This window comes from Protopterus annectens, chromosome 1.part0 (assembly GCF_019279795.1).
Source record: "Protopterus annectens isolate FY-2018-M chromosome 1.part0, PAN1.0, whole genome shotgun sequence".
Lineage (NCBI taxonomy): Eukaryota > Metazoa > Chordata > Ceratodontiformes > Protopteridae > Protopterus > Protopterus annectens.
The window spans coordinates 1,017,964,140-1,017,991,581 of NC_056725.1; the positions used below are offsets into that span (position 1 = coordinate 1,017,964,140).

The window sequence follows — 27,442 nt, forward strand, 5'->3', positions numbered from 1 at the left end:
AATAACAGAACAATGATGATGATCCAGATGGAAGCAGAAAATACAGCTGTTGTCAGTGGGTCTTGGTTCAGAGAAAGCAACTAACAGAGTAGGCTGGGATTTTATAAGTAGGGGAATGAAAGCATCCGTCTTCTCTGATACAATAATAAGTTTAATTAAGAGAATATATAAAGGATAAGCGGTAAGAACTAAGTTGGGAGTGTTCCTCTCTGATAAGTTGTGCTTAAAAAGAAGAACTAGGCAGGATTGCCCTCATTCCCCTTTGCTATTTACATTACAACTGAAACCAGTGACAAAGAAAATAAGGGACTCAGAAATACAGGGATATAACTGGTACTGTTATCAAGAAAAGCTGGCTTTATCGCAGATTACAGTACTTTGTATCTGATAAAACCAAAAAAAAAATGACATTTCAGTCTTGTAGAACATTTTGAGACAGTTTCAAGTCTTTTCATGATACAAAATGAATAAACATAAAACAAAGGTTATAGCTGTAAATTATGCACCCACCAGACAAATTGGTTTAGCAAAACCCATTTTTTTGGGGGACACGACAATATGAAATATTTAGGCGACTGGATTAAAAATTATTCTGCTATGGCAGCTAAGGATATGTGGGAAGAGACTTAAAATATAATACAGCAACTGAGAAGCTGGAAGCTCTTGTTTATGGATACGGATAGAAAGATACAAGTAGTGAAAATGCTATTTTTATCAAGCAGAGGAAAAGTTGTGGAGAATAATTAATAAAGAGGTGAAGGAATTTATTTGAGTGGGGAAGAGGGCAAGAGTTAAGTGGTATATTTTGACCCTTCAGACACAGCAAGGTGATTTACGAGTACCTGATTTGAAGGGATATTTCAGAGTTACACAGTTGACTCTCATATATATACATATATATATATATATATATATATATATATATAGATATAGATATATATATATATATATATATATAAAACACACACAGAAGGGTACAATTCAAAATGGAAAGGAGTGATGATTATTAAGCTGGTGGAGTTCAAAAAAGAGTGAGAGACTGGAATTCTGGATGAAGATCCTCAAGAATAGTAATGACCATATAAATACTACATTCATACAGCAGCAGAACATTTTCTAAGATCTAAGCCAACATGAGAATGAAGAAAGGAGATTTTGCCAACAGGAATGAATGTATATAAGGATACAGATAATAGGCAAGAGGGGCTGGAATTTACGGGACTAAACTGACAAGGAAACCAAGGTAATGGGAGTAAATAATTATAGAGGAAAAGGTAGTAAAGTGAGATGAGGCCAAAAAGACGTTTGGACTGCAGGCTAGAGACTACCTTCCCTGCCAGGGATTGATATCAAAGTACAGGCAAAGAGAAAGGGATAGGGGAATCATAAGTGAAAGACATGCTATGGTAGAGATTTTAACTGAATCTAGAATAGACACTGCTGTTAAAGGGATAATTAATAGAGCATGTAAAATGCTGTATGATAACTACAAGAAACAATCAGAGGAGGTTAGAAAAGATAGAGAAAGGAGGCTTGAAAAGCAATTTACAAGAGTACAATGGAAGGACATATGTACAGGTCCCAAGTATGTAACAAGTCCAGAAGGTTTAAGAATAGGATATTTGCTTGGAAGTGTTTGCATGGTTATTTTTATACCCCAAGAAGACTTCAAAGAATTTTTCTTCTGGCAGATAGCAAATGTTGGAGGGGTGATACAGAAGAAAGAGGTAACTGGGGACATGTGTTTTGGGAGTGTAACAAGCTGCCATATTTTAAAATCCACTACAGAGTACTCTCAAAACTACTGGGTGAGCAAATGGCTGTAACTAAATACATGATTCTTTTGAGCATGGACACTGCATCTTAATTACCTATACATAGTAAGGCCTTATTAATTTTAACCCTGCTGTTTGCCAAAAAAGCAATTACCAGAAAATGGAAATCAAAGTCTAAGCCAACTGTATTTGAAGTACAGAATATTATAAAAAAAGATAAAAGAACTGGAAGGTGGATCTTCAAAAAAGGGAAGGAGAAAATTACATATAAATAAATGGAAATTGTGGGAACAATACATGCAGAATAATGTTTAGGAAGAGGAACAGCATTGATGTTTAAGGGAAGGCAGGAAATAAGCAAATTTATGTAATGATGATAGTTACAAAGTTGGAAAAGATATGTGATGTATAATGTATGTAAATGAAAAAAATGTTACTATGGTGTGTATTCTGTTCATGTATGTTTACCCAAGTCTTAAGTGACAATTTAATAAAGGAGTTTAAAAATGCAAATAGGGAAATTGCAGTATACCACTGAGCTATGCTGATATTTAAATATGACTGGTTCATACTGCTATTAAACAAGACTAACATTTAATGAGGCCTCAAAGTGGTTGAATTATGTGTCTGGGCCTGGGCAAACCATATACCCTGTTCTGATTCACAGACGTGAGTGGTAAAGAAAGCTCTGAAACATACCTCCCAGCTTTCTCTGATTTTGCCTCATATTTTACCCTGTCCTTCATAAAAGTTTTGTAATCTTTAGTGATTTACCAGAAAAATCAAACGTCAATTACAGTTTCATACCTCTTATTCTTCAGAAATTTTTTGCTGATAAAAACCCTGTTGTTCTTGCCTTTTTAAATAAAGTACAGTAATATTTTTAAAAAGTCCCTAATTCTGGAACTTCCCCCCCATTATTTTTGGTTTAATCCAGAATTACTGACCAAAAGTTAAAAGGTATGTTCTAAAACCACTTATGGATGGGGAACTGGGAGTATCTGATGGAACTGAGTTCCAAAGTGTACGGCAATGTGCGAGCTTAATGAAGGAGAACTCCACAGTGGTAAAGGTAAAAGGAGTTTTATTTTACATGAGACATCTTATGGGTTACTCCTGCTGTGATACACATCGGTCTTCAAACATAGTATGCAAGGAAGTGTTGGCAGAATCAAGCTAGGCAAGTATAATAATGGTGGAGGGGGGCAGGCAAGCAGCAGGGCAGGGAGAAGAAAGTAGTGGTTGAGTTCAGTAGCACGCAGTGAAAAATAAATCTGTTACAAAGAGTTAAGAATTACTACATTGTGCTTAAGGCTTTCTACATGGTGGTAGTGCTTTGAGAGTTGCAGAGTACAATGACAAGCGGCACATACTTGATCAATTTCTTAATCAAAAAAACAGTTTTCAGTAAACTACACTGCTGGAACAAGATCTTCTCACAAGCAGTTCAATGTGATTTTTCAGAATTTTTTTTTTCCCCAACAAACATCTTTATTAAATTTTCACACATGACATAGGCAATCTTACATTTAAACAAATGAAAACAGACAAAATGACACCACTTTAGTAGCAAACAGTATACATCACAGACACCACTGAAACAACTGTAGTTGCAAACATTATACATCACTTATAATCTATCCAGTCATTGTCAGTTAATCATTATATGGCTCATTCAAATCCTGCCTCTTTAACCTCATTTCTGCTCCACATATATTGTTCCCATAATTCCCATTTTTTTCCTATGTAGTTTGCTTCCTCCCTTTTCTAAAGATCCCAACTGTTTTGTCAAAGGTAAGGCAGGTTTACTATTAAAATCTCGAAAGTACACATCACCTAATGGCCTTAATGTCGAAAAACAGCTGTTAATGTCAAAAATGTCGAAATTAACATTTTCAGCACTTAACAGCAATCCCATCCTTCCCGTAACTCCCTAACTAGGAAACCTACCATCCCGTTATGCAGGGGGGGCAAGCCCCCCCCTGCACCCCCACACCCCCCAACTATATATTTCAACTCTGAGATCGCACTACAGTGAGGAAAGGGATGTATTTCCCTTACCACACTGTACCGCGATCTCGGTACATAATCAAACGTTATATTTGTGAATGCACAGACCATTTGCAAATATTCCGTTCGATTATGTGGCTGGCACACATATGAACTATTCAAACATCTGTAGTTTGAATAGTTCATAGACGTGCAATGCTATGCCGCCTTTATAATAGTAAACCAGTAAAGCAAATAATGTTGTTCAATTTATTAAACAAATATTCTAAACCAAATATGTTTTATCACCTTGTTGAGGTATGGTGCTTTAGATAAATATTCTTCCACTGCTATCATGTGACTGTCCAAATGTAATACTTTGAGTGCAAAACGATCAGGACAGCCAAACGTTTCCTCAGAGTATGACTTTTACTGAAAAGCATTTAAAATATTAGTGCTTTCATCTAACTTATTGTAGACATCTTCAGAAAGAAACAAAAAGACCTAAAAAGGGCGTAATGTCATGAGAACACACTATAACAGCCCATTTTTGTATCAAAGAGGAAATATGTGACAAACAGGACGCATGTAACAATGTATCAAAAAAGACTGCCAAAATTCTTAAAGTGACCTGTTCAATTTAAGGATAACCTGCACTAGCTGCTTAAAAATAACAGTAAAACTTTGTAAACACTGAAAACCACTGTCAACAAGTCAAACAGGAAAATATTAAAATATTCATTTTGAAAGTAAAAATAGCATTCTGCCACTGAATATTGTAAATAACTAGGGTGCAGAAAAAGTAACTTTAAAATGTGCAGTCAAAACGCAAAGTTTAGAAGCCCTATATTTCAGTTCACTAGTAATAGCTAACTGCTTCGTTTAAACCTGGTACAATCATGGCATCCAAATGTATTGTAACTGCCAACATAATTCTTTATGCAATAATAAATTCTGCCAATCCCGTTTGTTGTTTTCATCTGTAATCCTTTCAAGGATGGAAAATCTAAACATAGAAAAATGCTCACAGCTTACTGCATGCCTTGCTAAGGCACTTTTGTTGCCTCTTTCTTAATGCTACACAAATGCTAATAAAAATGCTTATTAAGTGAATTGCTGGTCTTTCCTATATAAAAGGCTGTGCAAGACTGACACCGGGCAAGGTAAACAACTTCAGATGTACAGCAAAAATATCTGCTACAAGTAAGCCATCTTCTAACAGTGGACTTGTACAACTTTGTTAAGGAGTCCTTTCCGATTATTCCCAAAATATCTGGTATCCCAAAAATACATTCAAAAGTACTGGATCCACCACTATGACTAATAGTGGCACCAAATGGGTCAGTCACTGAGCCTTTTGCAAAATTTGTGGATACTAAACTGAAAAGTCTCTTTAAAGAGTTTATTTATTTATTTATTGCCATTTGTTAACCGGGTTGGTCCAACTGAGCCAAAGGCCCATTTTCAGTGGAGACCCGAGAAGAATTACAATTACAGACATGTCAAAAAACAGTAATTAATACAAAGACTAAACTTAAAAACAGTAATATTAACAAGAAACATTTACATAAAATAAAATCAACAAAGACAATATATTTATATATAAATTTAAAAAAAATCCAATACAATAATGGCAGGATAATCCCAGAGTAGGAATATTTGTAAAAGACTGATTGTAGATATACTGTAAAGAAGAGCAAGAAAGAAAGGCAGATAAAGAGAGAGAGAAACTTAAAAGTAATCAAAAGTAGCATTTAGGAAGAAATAAGTTAGAGATCAGGTCGGAGCTTGCCAAGGGCAGGACCAAGTCTTAAGAAGGTAGTGTTTGAGTTGTAGTTTGAAATGGAACGTATGGGGGATACTTCTTATTTTAAGTGGAAGGGAGTTCCAGGTGTGAGCTACAGAGTATTTATATAGGAACTTACCGATATTTTTTGACGGTTTGTAAATGTCAAGAAGATGTTTGTCAGATGCTCGAAGTTGACGTCAGGGGTTATATAGAGATACAATATTAGAGATGGAAGGACAGGAAGTGGGATTATAAAGAAATGAGCGTGTGACATGCAGTTGAGAAAGAAACAATTGTTTAGGGAATTCAGGCCTTTGTAATGATTTAAGGGCAAGGCAGTGGTGGGATTTGTAAGGGAGATTAGAGGCGAATCTAGCTATTTTATTGTATGTTTGCTCTAGTTTAGAGATAAGTGAAGACTGAAGGTTAGTAAAAACTGGAGCTGCATACAAAAAGACAGGGTAATAAGAGAGACAGGGCCAGGGAGGGTTTGGTGGAGGGTGAAAGCAGTCTGTGGTTACGGTACAGTAGACCAAGTTTCTGGTGTTTTTTTTTTTTATGCAATGATGGATATGTATGTCAAATTTTAATTCATTGTCAATTATAACACCAAGTAATTTAGTATGGGGTTCCCGTCTGATAGTAGTATTGTTGAGGGAGGTAATAGAGAAAGTGGATTTGTGTGTTGCCAGTGTTTTAGGAAGGAAAAGTAGAAGTTTAGTTCTTTTGGATTTAGAATTAGTTGATTATCAGTGAGCTAGGTTTCGATGGATGTAAAAGTGTCTTGGGTAAGAGCAAGGAGTGCTGGGATGCTGTGGCCAGTGGTAATAAGGGTTGAGTCATCGGCATATTGTAAAAGTGTGGAGAGGTTGGTAGCAAAGCATAAACTGTTACTAAAAATATTGAACAAGAGAGGACCCAATACAGAACCTTGAGGGACACCGGTGTTAACAGGAAGAAATGGGGAGGTGACAGTTTTCCAGCGCATAGATTGCTTTCCATTAGAAAAGCAGCTAAAAAAACAGCTTAAAGAGGGGGTGGACAGATGAAGGTCAGAGAGTTTCATTATCAGTTTAGAGTGAGAGACAGTATCAAATGCTTTGGAGAGGTTGAGGAATAAGCAGGAAACTAGTACGTTGTTGTCACGGGCTTCTGCTACTGTTTGGGTGAATGAGAGTAGAGCTGTTGATGTACTGTGGTGGGGTCTGAAGCCATGTTGGGTGGGAGTAAGAAGCTTATTAGATAGGTGTTTAAGTAGCTGTGTGTACACACACTTTTCTAGAATTTTGGAAAGGGGGGATAGTATACCAATGGGACAATAGTTGGATGGGTCAGTAGAGTTTCCTCCTTTGTGAAGAGGGATTGTAGAAGGATTTTCATACATCTGGAACAAGAGATTCAGTAACAGAACAATTAATTAGGATAGAGACAGGGTAAGCGATAGCAATGGCAGCAATTTTAAGAAAGTAGGAAGGTAGATTCTCAACAGAGGGAGAGCAGGGCTTAAGTTTATTTAGTTGGGATTTGATGAAGGCAATGGGAACTGGTTGTAGGGTGAATGTATTGGAGGAAGGAGGACTGGGATGTAAAGGTAGAGAAGTGACAGTAGAGCTATTTGGAGTTAGTTTTTGGATTGTTTCAATAAAATAATTATTTAAAAGTGCAGCAGTCTCTGAGGCAGTAATGAGAGGGAAGGGGTTGGGAGTAGGAGGATTACCAGAGTGGAGGATATTATTTATGGCAGACCAAAACTTTTTAGGGTTGTTATGTGGGCTACTTTGGTTGGAGGCAAAGAATGTTTTTTTGACTCTGGTAACTAGTTTTTTACAACTATTTCTAAGTTTCTTGTAGCTTTGGAGTAAGGGAGGAGTTTTATTTCTGGCCCAAGGTTTCCAGGCAGCATCCCTCAGATGCATGACAGAGTATGATTGCTTAGTTAACCAGGGAGCACATTTTGATTTTAACCTGATTTTCCTGGAAGGTGCCATGGAATTTAGTACATCTACAAATAGAGTACTGAAAGAGGATACATCATCATTAAGGGGAGGTTTTCAAGGAAGGGCCAGTTTATGTTGGACAAAGTGGAGATGAAATTGTCTGGATTGAAGTGAGTCAGATCACGACATTCTCCGTAAAGGTGTTTTTTGGGAGGGTGTTGGGAATATCTATGGATATAAAAAGGGGAATGGTCACTTAGATAGTTAGGGAGAATGCCGAGGTTATGGCACAGACAAGGGTCAACAGTAAGGATCCAGTCTATTATACAGCCTGAAGTAGAGCTTCTGTTGTGACTGGTAGGGGACGATATTAGTTGGTGGAAGCCATACACAGTGAGACTATGAGAAGGAGATGAGGAAGAAAGAGTGGTCCAATCTATTCTTGTGTCACCAAGTATAATGGTTTCGTAAGGAAAGTTTAGGGTGAGCCAAGAGAGTAAGTTTTCAAGGACAGGGATGTTGTACCCTGGGAGGATGTAGATGGATACAATGGCAAATTTTTATAGGGGTTAAGGTGACAGTTTACTATCACTATTTCAGCAGGAGCAAAGCTAGGTATGGAAAGTGAGAGTGGAGAGAGAGTAAGTTGGTTGGAGTAGAGGATAGCAACAGCTTCATCTCTTTTATTTGCTCTGCCTGCTTGGAAGATATTATAGCCTGGGGGAAGGATTTCTGAGTTAGAGATGTGAGGTTTTAACCAGATTTTTGAGAAGGTTAAGATGTGGGGGGAGTTGAGGTCAATCCATGAGTGCAAGTCTGTAGTTTTGTTAACAATGCTTTGAATATTTAGAGAGAAAATAGTTAGGGATTTAGGAGATGGACTGTGGATATGGGGTGTTGTCGAAGGGGTTGAGGTGGTCGGCGTTTGCTTGTAAGAGGTGGTGATGGGTGGCCCAGGGTTGGGGTGGATGTCGCCATCCAAGAGTAGTGCATCAGTGAAATCAGTCAGTAAAGAGAGTAGGCCAAGTGTATATGGAGTTATGGGTTTTGTAAATGTGGAAAGTGAAACATTAGGATATGTCTTAATTGAAAAGTAAGTGGTAGGAGAGATAGGAAATAGGTGAGGAGAGATTAGAATTGTGTGAAGGTACCTATAATGGTGATGTCTGTCTGAGAGAGATGATATTGATGCTATGTAATGCAGAGGTATATGGCATGAACTAGACAGTGCTAGTAGGAGGAGAGAGGGGATAAGTAGGTGGTGAGGTGACATAGTAGAGAAGAGTTGGGTGAATGCTGGTAAGAGCAGTAAGGTATAGGAGGTTTAAAGAGAGATAGGTGATTGCTACAGAAGGGGACTAAGGCAGATTTGAGAGGAGGAGATTAGGAGAATAGAGTAGGATATATGAAATGAAGTATGGTAGGTAGGTAGGAGGGGATTACGCTACATGGGAGAGGGAGGGCCAGAAGTGGAGAGGAGAGAAGTATAAAGGAAATAATAGTAGGGGTGGTTGGGAATTGGGGGTGGAGTAGGGGAGCGGAGTGAGCCCTCGCATACTGAGGGCGAATGGAGCAGGTTGACCCTGCAAGGAGAAAGCACAAGAGGAAGGAAAAAAAAGAAAAACAATCAGTAAGGTAATCTGAGTGAGCAGGTAACTCAGGGGAGCCCTATGCTGGCTGAAAAGTGAGAGACAAGCAGGTAGTACGTAATTAGTGAAGAATAAGTATTGGGGGGGGGGACTGAAGGCTATGACTCTATTGAGAGGGGTTAAATACCTTAACATAAAACAAATAAATTAAGCAAAATGTATCAACAGTGAAACAGATGAAAAGGGTGGGGGTAGGCTAAGAGGAAGAAGGTTTGCAGCTGTAGCTCCTGGGGTACGCACTCTAGCTGACTGCAACAGATTTTAACAAGGCATAACAGTAGTCACAAAAGCAGGCACCTACACTATAAAGTGGCAACAACAAGGTTCCTGGAGTTAAATCTGGGGCTGCAGTCTATGTTTTGATTGCTGTTCAGAGTTTTCTTTGCTTTTAGCAGGAGTGAGAGGATTCCTTCCTGACTTTCTACATCTCTTGAGGGACTCATGGAATTTTGTTGATAAATTAAGAAATTCACACAGTGAAGAAAATAACCTATTGGTCACCTTGGATGTCAAAAATGTATTCACAGTGATTCTGCACGATATTGGGTTATCATGGTTTAGTGACATTATTTTGGATTCCCATTTATTTACTTACAACATGCTAAAACTCATCTCCGATTTTATAGAACCAGTCCTGACCAATAATTTCCTGTTTTCTGACACAGAATATTTTAAACAGATCTCCAGGGTGGCAATGGGTGCAGCTTGCACCCCAACCTTTGCTGACGTGCTTTTCTTAAAATGGAAAAGGGACGTGGTATTTAATTTGGACTATTTTCAGCACTGTAAGAGCTACTGCTGCTTTTTGCATGACATCTTTTTATCTGATCAGGTACTTTACACCAACTGGAGGTGTTCATAACAGAACTGGAGAAATCAACAGATTTTCATCTCACATTGAAGAGCACATGTTGAACTTGTGAAGAATAGTGATGGCACACTAGATACATCTGCATATCGTAAAACCACACACTGTAATTCATTTCTGCATTTCAGGAGTTGCCATTATTTTCACCAAAAGAAAGGTGTCCTAAAAAGTCCATCTGAGTGAATTTCTAGGTTAACATCAAACAATGACGAGTGCTCCAGACAGCTTGAGTTATTAAAAAACATGTTTTTCAATTGTGGATATCCTGTGGAGTTGGTTGAGAAGATCAAAGAAGAAGTCTAGGCAGAGAGAACCAAGAAGTATGCTCCAATTATACACCAAGGTTTATGTACCGATGAAACTAACAGAGGTGAACAAAGGAATATAAGTAATCAGAATTTCATCATTCATTACTCCTTGGATGCAACAGATATCAGGAATATTATATTAAAAAAACTGGCCACTAGTACAGAATGTAAGTGACTTTAAAGGTCACTTCAATGCTATGCCTTCTTGCACCTACAAGAATGGTGAAAACTTCAAGAGGATTCTAGAGAGACCAGATAAAAAATCATGTACTGGACGTTTTGAGACAATGAAATGTGGCCGGTGCAAACAATGTTATGTATACAGAAAATAACTACAGTAGGACACTGTTAGAAGATGGCTTGCAAGGGGCAGATATTTTTGCTATACATCTAAAGTTGTTTATCTTGCACAGCCTTTTATATAGGCAAGACCAACAATTCACTTAATAAACGTATTTATCAGCATTTGTATAGCATTAAAAAAAACAGACAACAAAAGTGCCCTAGCAAGACATTCAATAAGCTGCGAGCATTTTTCTATATTTAGATTTTCCACTCTTGAAAGGATTACAGATGAAAACAATAAAGGGGACTGGCAGAATGTATTATTGCATAAAGAATTATGTTGGCAGTTATGTTTGGATGCCATGCATGTACCAAGATTAAATGAAGCAATATCTACTACAAGTAAACTGAAATATAAGGCTTCTAAATTTTGAGTTTTGACTGCGTATTTTAAAGTTACTTTTTCTGCACCCTAGTTATTTACAGTATTCAGTGGCTGAATGCTATTTTTACTTTCAAAATGGATCTTTTAATATTTTCCTGTTTGACTTGTTTACAGTGGTTTTCAGTGTTGCAAAGCTTTACTATTGTTTTTTAAACAGCAGAGGTTATTCTTAAATTGTACAGGTCACTTTAAGAATTTTGGTGGTCTTTTTTGATACACTGCTACATATGTCCTGTTTGATACAAAAAACGTCTGTTTTAGAGCGTTCTTATGATGTGACTGCCTTCTTACAGGTTCATAGGTTGGTACTAGGCTATCGGCCGTAGGGCCTATACAAGCCCAGCCAAACAATTCCCCAGATATTTCTTCCCACAATATTTACTTCCCTGGACCCCTGTCTAGCAGGGCGACTGACATGATCCCCAGGGTGAAATTCCTATCTCCCATCCAATCGTCAGGGGTCCTTTTGAAGAGGGCCAAGGAGGCATTCTGCTTGACACGTATGGGCAGTTTATTCCGAAGTATGGGGAGTCTCTGGGTCAGGAACCTATCCCTCCAGCATTGTGATGACAAGGTTTAGATCCCTGGAGCGAGAGGCTCTTAAGGATTGGGATTTCTTTATGTGGAGCATGTCCAACAGCTCAGGGTTTGACATGGCCTTGTATGTTAAGCAGAGATCGTCTCTGAGTAGACGATATGCGACAGAGTATAGCTGGAGTTTTTTTTAGACTGTCAGCATAGGGCATCTGCTTTAGGCCTCTGATTTTTTTAGTGAGGTATTTCTGCAGCCTTTCCAGCTGTTGCAGATGTCTTGTGAGATACACACCAAACGGGGCGTTGTACTTTATAATCGGTCTAATGAGGGATGAGTATGATGGGACAATGACCTCCTTTTTTCTGGATGAAAAGCCGTTAGTGATGAGGTGTGCCACATAGAAGGATTTCCTGACTCTTGTGGCGATGTGGTTATCGAAGGTGAGACCACTGTCCACCTGTGTCCCTAAAGCTCTCATCACACTTTCAGTGTTTAGTGTACTGCCACCTATGTGGTAATTCATGGGTACATGTTTTTTTCCCAAAGGGGATAACTATACATTTCTTGGCATTAAGCTTGAGCCCATGGCTCTGGCACTAAGCATCTGTTTCTGAAAGGCCCTTTTGTAAAATTATCCACATCATTTGGGGATACAATAATGGCTCCCAGTTTGCAGTCATCTGCGAACTTTGTTAGCCAGAGTCCCTTAGTGGTAGCCTGTACTTCAGAGAAGTAGATGCCAAACAAGAGCAGCCCCAGGACTGAACCCTGAGGTACTCCATTTGTCACTTGCTGGAGCTGGATTTGGAGTCGGCTACTTTTACAGTCTGGGTTCTGTCAGTAAGCCAGTTGGCAACCCATCAAGTGACATAGGGATTTATGCCCAGCTTAGTAAGTTTATCGATGATTCCGGAGTAGGGGATGGTGTTGAAGGCCTTGACGAGGTCCAGATAGGCTGTGTGGACCTCCTTACCCTTGTTCACAGCTCTGGAGACTGATTCGAAGAAGTCAATCAGGTTCAGGAAACAAGATCGGCCCTTCACAAACCCAAACTGGGTGGGGTCCAGTGTTTGACGGTTTCCAATGACTTTGTTAGTTCTATGATAATGTGTTCCATGCCCTTGCAGATCAGGCTCGTCAGACTGATGGGAAGGTGGGAAGGTGGATCCCCCTTGTGGAGTGGGATAACTGTAGCTGTGCGCCACTCAGTGGGCATGAAGCCTGAGGTGAGGCTATGATTAAATATGACACGTAGGTGAGGTCCCAGTTCATTTTGTAGTTCATGTAGTACACAGCCCAGGATGTCATCTGGTCCCATGGATGCTGTATTCTTAGTTTTGGAGAGTGCGGTTTCTACTTGTGTGGCCGTGATTACCGGAATTTGGCAATATTTTGGTATTGAGAATGGCCCTTTAGAGGGTGAGAGGGGGGTGAAGTTGGCACTAAATCGATCTATCAGTATATTTAATGCCATTCTGTTGTAGCTCAGAGCAGATCTGAGCACTGCCATTTAGATTCTTGACATAACAATACAATGTCTTGTGGTTGTCGGAATCTTTGGCAATTTTATTTTCGTAACTAGCTTTGGAGAATTTTATGAGGGATCTCAGCTTCTTACTGAGGCTGGTAAGGGAGTTTTTCACATCCTGGGATTTTCCTCTTTTCTGCAACAGTTTCTTCCTTCTGTTGTAAAGTTTATTTATAGCAGGGGACCACCAGATTGGCTTCCTTTTTTTGGAGGAGAGCGTCTTGTTTCTATTTGGGATGGCATGAGTGGATGTGCTTGTACAGTGCCTTAGTGTAGGATTCAGTAGTCGAACTTTCAGCTCCTGTCTACATGGGTGCCATGAAGTTTGTCACTTCTGACTTAAGTAGCATGAAGTTGGCTTTGGAGAAGTTTTTTTACAGAGGTTTCCTTACAGGGGGGCTGGGGGTGGGATGTGGATGTCAAGGATGATTTGCTTATGGTCAGACTTGACCAATGAGGGTTTGACCACTGGTGTGGAGCATCTATCTCCCATGTTGGCAAAGACCAGGTCTAGGATATTGGAGCCCCTGGTGGGACAATGGATTAGTTGATCCAGGGGGCTGGAATTTATGAATTCCAAGAACCGCTGGGAAAAGGTGTTGGTACCCGAGTAGTTTTCCCAGTTAATGGCAGGGTAGTTGAAATCACCCAGTATTAGGGTGTTTGGTTGTATCTTAACATTTTCCAGTATGTTTAGAAAGGTGCAGTGAGAATCTTGTGGCATGGCGGGGGATCTGTAGCAAGCTACAATTTGGATTGCAGTCTTACCTGTGTTAGTTGCACCTAGAGAATTTCAAATGCACTGTATTGGGCAACTAGCCTGGAGGTGTGAATATCCTTGCTGAATATGGACACTCCTCCACCTCTAGTGTTTCGGTCTTGGTTTGGTGGCAGACAAGTGTGGTAAGAGTTGTAGCCTGGTATTGCAGGGGGGCTCTCTAGAGTCTTGTACCAGGTCTCAGTTACTGCAAAGATATGGATGTTCTCTATTTTAGGAGTGCCTCAAGAGAGTGCATTTTGAGGTTTAGACTTCTAGCACCGAGTTGCATTACCTTCAGATTTTGCATGCTTGTATCTGTTATGGTGTTGGTTTTGTCCTTTGAACCTTGCCTAAAAAAGGCACTATAGGGGTGGCAAAAGCTTTAGCCAATAACCTGAATCCCAGGGGGTGACAAGTGCAGACCATCTCTGGCAAAGCATCGTGGTTTGTCGATCATGTCATCCCAGGCAGACAGATACTGGATCCCCTTTGAATAACACCAGAAGCTTAGCTAATTGTTGAAGTCAATCATTTTGTCCTTATACTGTGGTATCATTCTGGGCGAAGGCAGGATGCTACTCTGAGCTAGGGTCATATCTGCCTGGGCCACATGATCCGAGAGCTCTTCCATGTCTCTTTTCATGTAGTCCAGGGAGGTACGCCTCAAGTCAATTCACTCCAACATGGACAATGACAGAGTCATATCTGTACTTGTTGTGGAGTGACTTGAGTGCATGCATTACGTGGCAGATCCTGGCACCAGACAGGCAGCTAACTGTAATTTTCTCCTTGCTCAGCCTGGTCAGTGGGACATCAGTGTGCCTGACTACAGAGTGTTGGGTATGTTGTCTTGCCTTAGGGGCTGTTGTTGGTTGGCACACTGGTGTTGTGAGCTGTGTGTCACTTTGGTTGTGACTGCTGTTTGTTTACATTTCAGTTTCGGAGGTGCTTGTTGCTTGGGCAGGTTAATGTTAAGGGCCTCTGCATATGTGGGTTTAGTGTTGGCTATGTGTGGGTGTTGATGGTGTGGGTTTTGAAGGGCTGTGTGTTGCTTGAGGTGTAGTGCAGGTGTTAACCTTCTCCTCTTGACTGTTTAGCACAATCTTGGTTGGAGAGAGCTTTGCTTCCAGTTTGGCTATGTAAGTGCATCTCTCACAGGTTGTAATGTTGGGTGGTAGGAGTAAAGGGTTGTCTGTGTACATGAGGCAGTTGCTGCACTGCCCCAGTATGCCCAGATTCACCAGGTGGACAGAAGAAATCACCGGAAGCTGACCACTGGACATGCCTGTTTAGGTGCTTTTTTTGTAAAGTACAAGAGCTGCTTTCCCTTACCTTTGCAAGGTACTTTGCAATTGTAGGCTGTTTAGTGCCTACGATTAATTTCTCCTTATTAACAAGGAGAGTTGAGTGCTTGTATCAGTTTATGGCTTCCTAGTGCTTTCCAGCAGGTTCTAGAGCAACTGCTAGTCACAGGGGTTCAGATTTTAGTGCGGTCTTTCTATTTCTTTCTGAAGATGTCTACAATATGTTAGACAAAAGCCCTAATATTTTAAATGGCTTTCAATAAAACTCATACTCAAAACCATTTGGCTGTCCTGATCACTTTGTTTTTTTGATTTTACTTGGTTTACGATCAGCAGTAGCTGCTTTCGCTGTTTGGTTTACTTTCTTTAAGTGACAAACTTTTGTTATACATCAGATGTTTTTCTGTCTAGTAACGTCATTAAGAACAGTGTGTAATAAAGGCATTGAATGCTTTGATATATTTGGAAAAAGACCTCGAAAGCAAAGTGGGAATACTTGTTAAAATGTTTGTAAAGAGAGTTATTACTATTATTATTACAGCAGCTGTTACTGTTTTTTTTTCTCTTCAGCAATGGGGGTCTTACATAATCCCTTTCTACTGAGGACTGTGCTGTGCCATCAAATAAAGCCTTGTAGCTACTGCTATTTATTTTTTGTATCGTTTACAAAAGCCTAACAGGAAACCACAGAAAGTGACATTCAGAAGCTGTACCTGGCAGTGATTACAGTTCAAGAAAGAGAATTATGAATACATAGTAACCTGCATGTGAATTATGTGTACCAATTGCTTCTATAACTTTAAAAGGCTCAGTATGTCTTAACACAATGAAATCATGACCAAGATAAAAAGCAGATTAAGTACAGATTAATAGCTGTAGCATGCAAGAGCAGACAGAAAAGCAAATATTAACTATAACATGCAAGACTATTCATCAAAGTCATACATCCATCATCTACAAGTATAACTTTGTATAGCTATTTCTTCTGCACGTGTTCATTAGTAAACCCACCTGGGTTTGCAGACAGCTGCTTGATGCCAGAAGAGACTGAATGACATTTGGCGGACAGTGAGTGAGTGCAAAAGCCATGAGTTCTTGCCGAGTTCCAAGATCTTGGTAACCCTCTGATTCTCCCAGCTGGCTGCACACCTGCCAGCAATCACTATAACCTGCAGAGGAAAAGAAAGTCTAATTCCATCAATATTTACTGTAATTTGCCAGAAAATCAGAACTTTTCCATAGAAACAGGGCTTTCAGTATGACACAAATCGACATATATCAGTAGTAACAAAACACATCTACTATTCTGATACATGGTGTAAAATTAAAGGATATAAAATAGCAGAGGTGATTTGCAAATAAATTGTGATGATACTTCAAAGCAAGACTCTCAACTGTTCAGAATTCACTGTTTTACCCTACCCCTGATAAAAGTTTTGAGAGTTTCACACTTCTTGTTTAGAAAATGCATGTTGATACAAAACATGTTGTTCTATTAACTTTTCAAATGAATTAGAGTAAGATTTACACTGAAACACAATGTCACACTGAAACATACTTCTGTTTTACAATTGCTTAAAAATGATCTACTGACTGGTTTGTAGTAAGCTACTATTTTCAGTGGAAGCGACTCTGTAAACAGCGTCACAATGAAACATATGACTGGGTGAACTATACGCAGAGGTGTTTTACTTTATTCTGCTCTCGCCATGTTTAGTGAATAATCAATGCTTGGTTTATAGTTTGCTGTTTTTGTTACTCAACGCGACTCTGCTAATGGCGTCACACTGAGACGGAGTTTCTGCTTCCCAGCCTCCTCTCCTCAACAACGACACTGCACTGTTAGCTCTGATATAGTTACTTGTTGGAATGTGCTTGCTCTATTTTAAATAGGTTCTCTTCACAAACATTGCTATGCGCAAGATATTTTGATGCTGTTACATATTAGCTCTCACTATATGGCTCTGTAAAAATAGCTGAATGTTCATAGCGCTATCTGCATTCACGCATATGCTTGTGTAATGTTTTTAGCCTAGCGCTTTCAAGTCGTCATAGCCCTGAGTAATTTACATTGTTGTAAAACTGTATAGCGGACTACTATAGTGTTTAAAGTGAGTGATTTTAGCTTAGCGCTTTTAAGCCGTCTTAGTCCTGAGTTATTTACATTGTTGTATATCTGTATAGAGGACTACTATAGTGTTTAAAGTGAGTTAGATTGCTTTCTTAAATTGCTTGTTAGCAGAGTTTAGCGTTAAATAACTAAACGCCAGCTTAGAGCATAGCGCTCCTAACTGTCTACCACAGCTACACAGGAATGTGTTAAACGTGTGTTATTTCTGCTAAAAGGCATGTTTATTTTTTAATAAATGCTTAGTTAACTACACTAGCCACATCTACATAGGAATATGTTAATAATGTGTTTTTGTACTGCACAAGGACATTTTTTAAAAAGTGCTTAGCTAACTATTCTAATTCATTATTTTGTTGACGATTGAATAACTTCTTGTTCTCCCATCTACATCTCTCTCTCCCTTCCAGAAAACTTTCCCTCTTTTAGCGGGGCCAACCTACATCTAATATAGGACTCCTGGCCCTACTGGCAGAGTCAAACTGTGTCCAGAACTGTGTTCTCTATCTACATCCAGACATTAAGATTGTCTATCGTCCTATACCTAAAGGAAAGACTGCCTAAGTATGTAAAGCCTAGATATTACCCCATACTCTGTAACTGTGTGCCCAGCCTACCAACCCGCCCAGGACTACCAGCATCCAGCACCAGTCCCCATTATCTTCCAAACTAGTCCCTCTTTCCAACGTTGCCTTTGCACCCTTATTTCCTTCACTATCTCTCCTCCCTTAATTACAGCTCTGCTCCCATTACCTCCCTCCTCAAACCTGCTTCTAACTTTTGCCTACTACATAGCACCCTTGTTATTATACTTCCTCTCTCTCTCTCTACCTCTGATAAGCTCACTGGTTTTCCTGCCTTCTACTTCGAGCTCTACACCATTTCACACATTTTCCTTCCCTTGGCCTAACTACTTCCCTTAGTGATCTGTCTAAAGTACATCTGCTTTTAACACACTCACTTTCTTCTTACTAGTCACACTATCACTGTCTCACGGACCTGCTTCTTCTACCTGGCTGATTGTTTTCTCTCAGCACTTTTCCACTCCTTTGGCTCTTCCCGCTCCGTTCACCCTGCGGGCTCACTCCACTCCCCTCCCTGCCCCCAAATCCCACCCGCCCCTGCAACCTCTACATTTATCCCCATATAACCACACCCTCCATATTCTTCACCAATCTCAGCCTCTTCCTGTCTCCACCCACTCATCAACACTCTCCACCCTCACCCACACACAACCTCTCTGACTACATACCTTACAATAATACAATCTCTTACTCAACTCAACATGTCCCACACACACCTCCCACTCCTTCTACTAACTGTATTAACTTCTCTCTCCACTACCTATATCATATCCTACTATGAGCTACCTCTAAGCTCTACTGTTAGCATCCCAAATAAACACACCCTAACTACCCCCCCAACTATACTCACTACCTATCTCTGTCCCATATATAACAACTCATATCTTGAACCAAAATACCATCGTCTCTCACATATTAAATACCCTATTCTCACACTCTCAAAACACATCTACTACTATAAGCCCTCACTCAAACAAAGTTTGTCATTACAAGATGGGGACATACACCCTAATCCAGGCCCTGAAAAGTACAGTTTTGTACCTACCATAAATGTAGATGTTTGAGGATCCACATTGCTGCAGTCCTAACTATTGGGTAGTCCGCTGTCCAGTCGGTCCGAATACCAAAGTATATGGCTGACGTCGGTCAGGGCGCATTAGACTGACGTCAGTACGTCAGGGTACTAATGCGCATGACCGACGTCATATCCTCAGTCTTTTCTTGCCCCAGATGTCAGAAGACCCTGAAAAGATAAGGCCAAAAACCAAAAACTCCCAAAATACCTGCACCAAAAAATATATATACAATATATACACAATTAGCAGAATATAACCTCACCTACACAACCACCCCTAAACACAGAGGGGAAGGAAGGAAGGAGGGTAAATTGGACTGCAGCAATGTGGATCCTCGAACATCTACATTTATGGTAGGTACAAAACTGTACTATGTTCTTCATTCCACATTGCTGCAGTCCTAACTATTGGGTAGAATCCCAAAGCAGAGGTAAGGGAGGCTGGCAAATCATAAGGACGCAGGAACTGACAACATGCCTTGCAAAATAGCTGTGGCAAAACCAGCCCTAGACTTAGAGTAGAGAGGAAGGTGATAATGCTTAGAGAAAGTATGCACTGAACTCCAAGTAGCTGCCTCCAAAATATCCTTAGTTGCCACCCCCCTTAGAAATGCTGTGGAAGTGGCAGTAGCCCTAGTGGAATGAGGCCTAATCCCAGCTGGAATCTCCTTGCCATGATGGGAATAACAAAATGTAATGCAACTTCCAATCCACCTAGAAATAGTTTGTTTCGACACAGGCTTGCCCTTTGAACTCAAAGCAAAAGAAACAAACAACTGCTGAGACTGCCTAAAATCCTTAGTCCTGCTCAAATAATAACGCAATAGCCTGTGTACATCTAAAGTGTGCAAAATCTTTTCCCCTTTATTTTGGGGATCTGCATAAAAGGTAGGCAAATGAATAGTTTGGTTTAAAGCCACACTAGAAACCACCTTAGGCATAAAGGAAGGATTAGTACGTAAAGATACCCTATCCTTATGAAAAATCAAAAAAGGCTCCACTGCCATAAGGGCCTGTAACTCAGAAACCCTTCTTGCAGAAGTAATGGCCAACAAAAAAGCAGTCTTCCATGACAAGTATTCCAATTCAGCAGTAGCCGCAGGCTCAAAAGGCTGTAGAGTAAGTTTCTCCAACACAAAATTGAGATCCCAAGCAGGAGTAGGAGCTCTACGTGGGGGTCTTATATTCTTTGCCCCTCTAAGAAATTGCTTGAACAAAGGATGTGAAAACAATGGTGGGTCACAATCATAGTGAGCTGAAATTGCTGCAGCATGAATCTTAATGGAAGAGAAAGACAAACCTTTGTCCAATAACTCAGTAAGATATTGAAGAGCCACACTCAAATTAGGCTCCGAAATCTCCAAATTCTTTGCTGCAGTCCAAAATAAAAATCTCTTCCATTTTTCTGCGTACACTTTCCTTGTACTAGGTCTTCTGGCTTCCATAATCACATTTAAAACTTGTTGAGGAAGTTGAGACCTGCTGTCTTTCAAAACAGAATATGCCAGGCTGTTAGATGAAGAGTTTGAAGCTTGACATTGAGCAGATGACCATCCCTCTGAGATAATAGGTGTGGAATCAAGGGTAAAGGCCATGGAGGCTTCCTTACCAGACTCCTCAGTAATGGGTACCAGTGCTGTCGAGGCCAATCTGGAGCTATTAAAATCATCCTTGGCTTGTCTTGTCTGACCTTTAGAAGCACCTTTGGAAGAAGAGGCAGAGGTGGAAAGGCATACACATGAAGATTTTTCCAACTGAAAGAAAGAGCATCCACTTTCCAAGCTGTGTGATGAAATCCCTTCGTGCAAAACTTTGGCAGCTGGTGGTTTAGTGGAGAAGCGAACAGATCTATGTCTGGAGTTCCCCATGACACTGTCAATTTTTGAAATACATGAAGATCCAGTTTCCACTCGTGGGGATCCATGATTTGTCTGCTTAATACATCTGCTAAGGAGTTCTGTGCTCCCGGCAGAAACCTTGCCTGAAGAGTTAGTTGCAGACTGAGCGCAGTCTCCCATAAAATCATTGCTTGTCTGCACAATGGGTAAGAATGTGTTCCCCTTGTTTGTTGATGTACCACATGACAGTTGTGTTGTCTGTTAGAATCAACACCTGCCCTGGAAGAAGTAACTCCTTGAAAGCAATGAATGCAAACTGAACTGCTAACATCTCTTTCATGTTGATATGTAGATGCTGTAGTCTGGCAGGCCACTTGTCTTGTATCCACTTTCCATTTAGATGAGCTCCCAAGCAATATCTGAGGCATCTGTCGTTAGAATCTGACTTGCCTCTGGCCGGGTCACAGAGAGTCCCTTGTTTAGGTGACATTCCTGAGCCCACCACAAAAATTCCTTTTGAATGCAAGGTATTATTTGAATGACAGTGTCCAAATCCTGGCAGTGCTGTGTCCACAGATTTTTGAGATACCATTGTAGCTTCCTCATATGCAGTTTGGCATTGGGAAGCACCAGAATACAAGATGCCATGAACCCTAAGGCTTGAAGGACTGTCCTTGCAGTCAGCCCGGACTGAAGAGATAGATGATGGAAGTAACTGGAAAGATTCTTTTGTTTGTCCGGGGTTAAAAGGCCATCTGGGCTGCTGTATTCAGTCTCACACCCAGAAAGCACATGTCTTGAGAGGGTACTAGACTGGACTTTATTTCGTTCACAGAATACCCTAGGCATCTTAGCACTGCTATGACATATTCCAGATGCTGCAGAAGATCTTCTTTTTCTTGAGCCAGAATCAGGCAGTCGTCCAAGTAAGGATAGATTTGGATTCCTTTTAGCCTGAAGTAAGCTATCACTGGAGCCAGAACCTTTGTGAATACTCTGGGCGCAGTAGATAAGCCAAAGGGCAATGCAGAGAACTGATAATGAGAATTTCCAGCTCAAAAACGCAGATACTTCCTGCAACTTAGTCTTATTGGCACATGAAGGTAAGCTTCCTTGAGATCTAAAGTTACCATCCAGTGATCTTTGCCCAGCAGAGGTAAAAGCTGTTGTAACGTCAACATTTTGAACTTGGGAATGTCCAGATAAGTGTTGAGGATAGATAAATCCAGAATTGGTCTCCACGTGTTCCCCTTCTTTGGTACTAGGAACAGGCGAGAATAAAATCCTAGGCCCCTTTCTGGCACAGGAACTGACTGAATGGCCCCTATTTGGAGCAACAGAGAAATTTGCTTGTGAGCCTCTGTTCTTTGAAGAGGAGGAATATCCGGCATGCCTTTGAAAGGAGGCAAGGTATGGAAATAAAACCTGTAACCGTGGTGAATAATATCCAGAACCCATCTGTCTTGGGTAATTAAATCCCAATTTTCTTTGAAAAGAGACAGCCTTCCTCCCAAAGGTGCTGCCAGGCAAGAACGTACTGGCAGCTGAAAAGGCAGGTCATTGGGTCTGCTTACGAAAGGACTGACCCCTGCCTTCACCAGAAGTCTGAGCAGGGGAACTCCCTGTCCTAGGCCTAAAAGAACCCTGAGCTCTGCCCCTACCACGTCTAGACCTACCCCTAGACTGGGAATCATAAGCAGGATAAGTCCATCCCTTAGTAGGCCAATTTCTACTAAACTTCGGAGGCTGCACCTGCAAAAAATCTTTAACAGTTTGCATAGACTTAGCCTTGTCTTCCATTTTCTTCAAAACTGCTTCCACAGGCGAACCAAACAACACATCAGACTGTAAAGGAGCATCCAAAATCCTTGTCTTAACATGCTCAGCTAAATTCTGATCTCTCAGCCAGGCGTGCCTACGAAGAACAGAACCAGTGGCAGCCACCCTGGAGGAGGCCTGCACAGCATCAAAACCACATTGCAAGGAATGTTTACCCACCTGTTCAGACACATGAACTAAATCCTGCAACTCTTTACACTCAATACCTTCAGCCAGAGCATCCACCTTAGATTTCAACTGTGAAAGAAGATAATTCTGATATTTTAACATGTGAAACTGACAATTCAACGCCCTCATGGCTAAAGTGGAAGAAGTATACACTTTCTTTCCCCATCTGTCCAAAGCCCTTGCCTCTTTATCAGGAGGGACAGGATTTTTAACAACTGAGGCCTGCACACCTTTAGGCCCCTGAGAGACAGTTTCTGGGTCTGCCCTAGGACTCTTAAAAAGATACTTATGAGCTTCAGGCACCCTATAATACCTATCCGGTTTAACTGGGGCAGGAGGCAAAGAATCAGGATTCAGGGAAGCCTCTGCAAACACATCTTCCACCACATTCAAAACAGGAGGTATAGCTAAAGGCCTATGCTGGGGTAAAAACAAGAATTCCCTAAGCCTTTTCCTGGAATCAGAGAAATCTTGACCTTCCCATTTAAAATGCTCCCTCATGGAATGCAGAGTCTCTGAAAATGAAAAATCCTCAGGAGGAGAAGCAGAAGGAGTAGAATCATCCACATCAGAATCAGAATAAGGAGGGTACTCCTGCAAGTCTTCAGCCGAAGACTCAAGCCTCGAGCATTGCTCAAAACTCTCAAACTCAGGTTCCACCCTAGGCCTCTTATCAGGAGGGGCATAGAACCCTAATCATAGTAATCAAATCCTCTGCCATTTTAAGCATATGTTTCTTAGGCAAAGATCCTGAAGCACTAGGAGAAACCCCCACAGAAGCTAAACTTGGCCTGCCCCTCAAAGAAGCCTTGGAAACTGAAGGGAGGCTCTAACCACCTTAGGAAGAGAGGGAAGAACAGCCACCTGAGAAGACCCTCAGCCTGGCCTACTTCCTGAGAGGATACATCCTGTAACAGTAAAGTCTCTCCCTGAGACTCCAAAGAGACACCTGGCAAAACCTCCGGCTCCACTGAGCCTTCCAAAGAACCGACGTCTGGGACTGTCGGTTCCTCCACCCTAGGCTTTGCTGCTTTATCTTTGCGTTTTTAGCGAAGCCGGCGCCGGAGCATCCGACGGCATTTTATAATTACAACGCTTCCCAAACACTAACCTGGCACAGTCTAACCTTCTCTTAATAGTGCGTTTGTTAAATCTAGCACAAGAGCGGCATCCAACAACGTCGTGCTCAGGCCCTAAACAAGGTATACACAAAGTATGGTAATCCCTATGAGGTATCTGTTTCCCACAAGAAATACAGTTATTCACTTTTTCTGACATCCGGTTAAATACTGAGGCAAGAAAAACCAAAATATTCTAGCGGGTACTTAGCCAACTTTGATTCGGTCTGAAACTCTGACTTCAGAAACTTTCAGAACGCCAACCTGCACTCGCAAAATTGCTTCTGCATCGGACCATGCGGCAAAAAAGACTGAGGATATGACGTCGGTCATGCGCATTAGTACCCTGACGTACTGACGTCAGTCTAATGCGCCCTGACCGACGTCAGCCATATACTTTGGTATTCGGGCCGACTGGACAGCGGACTACCCAATAGTTAGGACTGCAGCAATGTGGAATGAAGAACATCTGTCATACTTCCCCTTAATTCCCAACATATGAAATCTAAGTCTACACCACACACCCCATCTCCCAAATCTCTCTCTATAACTCATCTTAACATCCGAAGCATTTGCAACAAAGTCCCAGCTCTTCATGCCCTACTAGAATTCCAACAGTTTGACATTCTCTGCCTTACCGAAACCTGGCTTAAACCCACTATAAAAGACAATGAAATTATCCCCCCCGGCTATAACATCCTAAGACAAGACCGTCCAAAACAAAAAGGGGGTGGAGTAGCCATACTCTACAAAACTGGACTAGAAGTATGTAAAACTATCTATACCCCTCCAAATGACACTAATAGTGAAATTATTTCAGCCAAACTCTCCCTCAATCCACACAAAACTATAAATATTATTTGTGCTTATCTTCCCCCAGGTAACAATCCTCCTTTATTAGAAGGCCTACTTAACTGGGTCGCAAACACTCTCCCTCAAGAAACCATACTATTAGTTGACTTCAACATTGATATGAACATATGCAAACAAATGAATCCATCTACCCATATTAACCTCCATGGATTCCATCAAACCATTAATTCAACAACTAGAACAAATAAAACCAATAACAAAGAAACCATACTAGACTGGATCCTAACAAATACCCCCCAACAAAAATACACTACAGGAACCCTCCCAGATGACCTTAGTGACCACTCACTAACATACATTATCAGGCACAAAACACACCTAGCGAAACCACCCCTTATCCGATTATCCCGCAGCAAAAAACACTTTGACCCCCATCAGTTTCAACATGAACTTAGCCTAGTCAACTGGTCACCTCTACAAACCTTGCCATTAGACGACGCAGTTAACCACTTCAACAATACCTTCCTTACCATTCTTGATCATCATGCCCCCATGCTCTATCGCATGAAATTCAGGACAGCACAATGGCTTACAAGTAACACTAAACAACTTATAATAAGTAGGAACAAAGCCTGGACTAAATGGCGAACAACTAAAGACTCACTTGACCACCTCAATTACAAACAAAAAAGAAACTTGACTAAAATAGCTATCATACAAGATAAAAAAAACTTTTACACCCAATTACAGAGTTCCTCCCAACCACAACCACAAAAATTCTGGAATTCTATCAACAAACTACTTTCCCCAGGAAAGTGGAAACTCCCAGTCCACTAGGCTCCCACCCTGACTCTCCCTTGCATACTGCAAATGCTTTCAATAACTTCTTTACTTCTACAATACTTAATCTAGCCAACCAACAAAGCCCTGACCCTGCTCTACTAGGTAACCAGAACTGCACCCCACCACCATTTCATCTTAAACCCATACCCACCTCCTATATTCTTAACCTACTTCAAAACTTAAACCTTCTACACCCTCAGCCGACAAAATCCCAGCAGAATATCTCCAGCTAGGAGCTAAAGCTATTGCCTACCCAATCTCTATACTAATTAACAGAACCATAAAAGAAAGTACTATACCTTCACTCTGGAAAATCTCCCACATCATCCCACTCTTTAAAGGGGTGATTCTTTTGAATACTCTAACTACCGCCCTATTAGCTGCTATCTCCTATAGCAAAAATAATGGAGAAATGCATCCACAAACAGCTACTTAATCACCTCCTACACAATAATCTCCTAGCAAACTGCCAACATGGATTTCGTCCCTACCATAGCACCACCACAGCCTTACTAACCTTTATTGACTCCATTAATAATAACCAAAACAACAATCTTCTTTCATCAGCCTTCTTTGTAGATCTGTCAAAAGCTTTTGACATGGTGAATCACCAACTACTCCTTCATCGCTTAAAATCTCTTTCTTTTGATAGCACTGCTCTAAACTGGTTAACTTCTTATCTTCAAAATAGGAAACAAGCAGTGCTATGGAACAACAGTCTCGGAGCTTCTTCCTACCTCTCTAGGTGTCCCTCAGGGCTCCATCCTAGGTCCTCTTTTATTTTCCATCTTTATTAACGACCTACACCTTGCCACACCTCTAACTACTTGTATTCAATACGCTGATGATACCACCATCATTTGTTCTGCCTCCAACCAAAATGACTTACATGACCTCACCCAAAAACTTTTACTACCATAGAGCAATGGTTCTCTAATCACTGTCTTCTTCTAAACCCTAAGAAAACTAAACTTCTCTTCTTACCTACACACCAATCCCCCTCTATTAACTTCTCTCTGACTTCAAACAATGGCACCCTTATCTCCCCTGACCAAACAACCAAACTCTTAGGCATAACTATTGACAACCAACTTAAATTTGACTTTCATATTAACTCAACCATAAAAACAACTAATAGAAAATTAGGTTCTCTTTACAGAATCAAATCATTCTTAACTCCAGAAGCTAGAACTACCATAGCCAGAACACATCTTATCTCTACACTACTATATGATTCCGCTATATATACTAACCTTTCCAAATATAACATCAATAAGCTTACATCAACCTACAATAACATTGCCAGATTTGCCACTGCCTCCCCATATAAAACACATCACTGCAGAAATCTCCACCTCCTAGGATGGCTAGAGCTACCCCACCTGATTCAATACTATCAACTCTCTATAGCCCATAAAGCCCTTCACCACCCTGATTATACACCTATGCTCTCCACCCTTATTAAGCCTTACAACAACCTAAAAAACCTTCGCTCATCTAGTAAAATACTGATTCAAACCTCTCTATCTAAGAACACTGCAGGTAACTCCATATTTTCCAACTCAGTTGGTAAAATATGGAATCAACTTCCTCCTGACCTGACAAACCAAACCTCCATCTCACTGTTTAAAACTAAACTAAAACACTACCTTTCCAACCACTGGCTATGCTCATGCAACTACCCAACCTGATCTTTCTGCTCCTCACTACTCTAGCATACATCTTTCTTTCTCCCAGCTTTAAGCTATTCTACTAAGAAATGCTCTCTCTAATCTTGTAACTATACCCTCCTCCATATTCTACTGCTTACTTTTAAACATCCTAGTGTATCCTGTCTTATTCTACCCTTTCCAATACTCAAGTA

At 40.7% G+C, this 27,442-nt stretch overlaps 1 protein-coding gene across 1 annotated transcript in view; it reads right to left on the reverse strand.

The window, feature by feature from the left end:
- Nucleotides 1-27,442, reverse strand: part of NBAS (NBAS subunit of NRZ tethering complex) — a 3,380,746-nt gene that overhangs the window by 1,731,903 nt on the left and 1,621,401 nt on the right. The window contains exon 34 of the mRNA XM_044064792.1: nucleotides 16,184-16,341. Within this exon, the coding sequence (XP_043920727.1) occupies nucleotides 16,184-16,341 (158 nt within the window). The remainder of the gene's footprint in view (nucleotides 1-16,183; nucleotides 16,342-27,442) is intronic.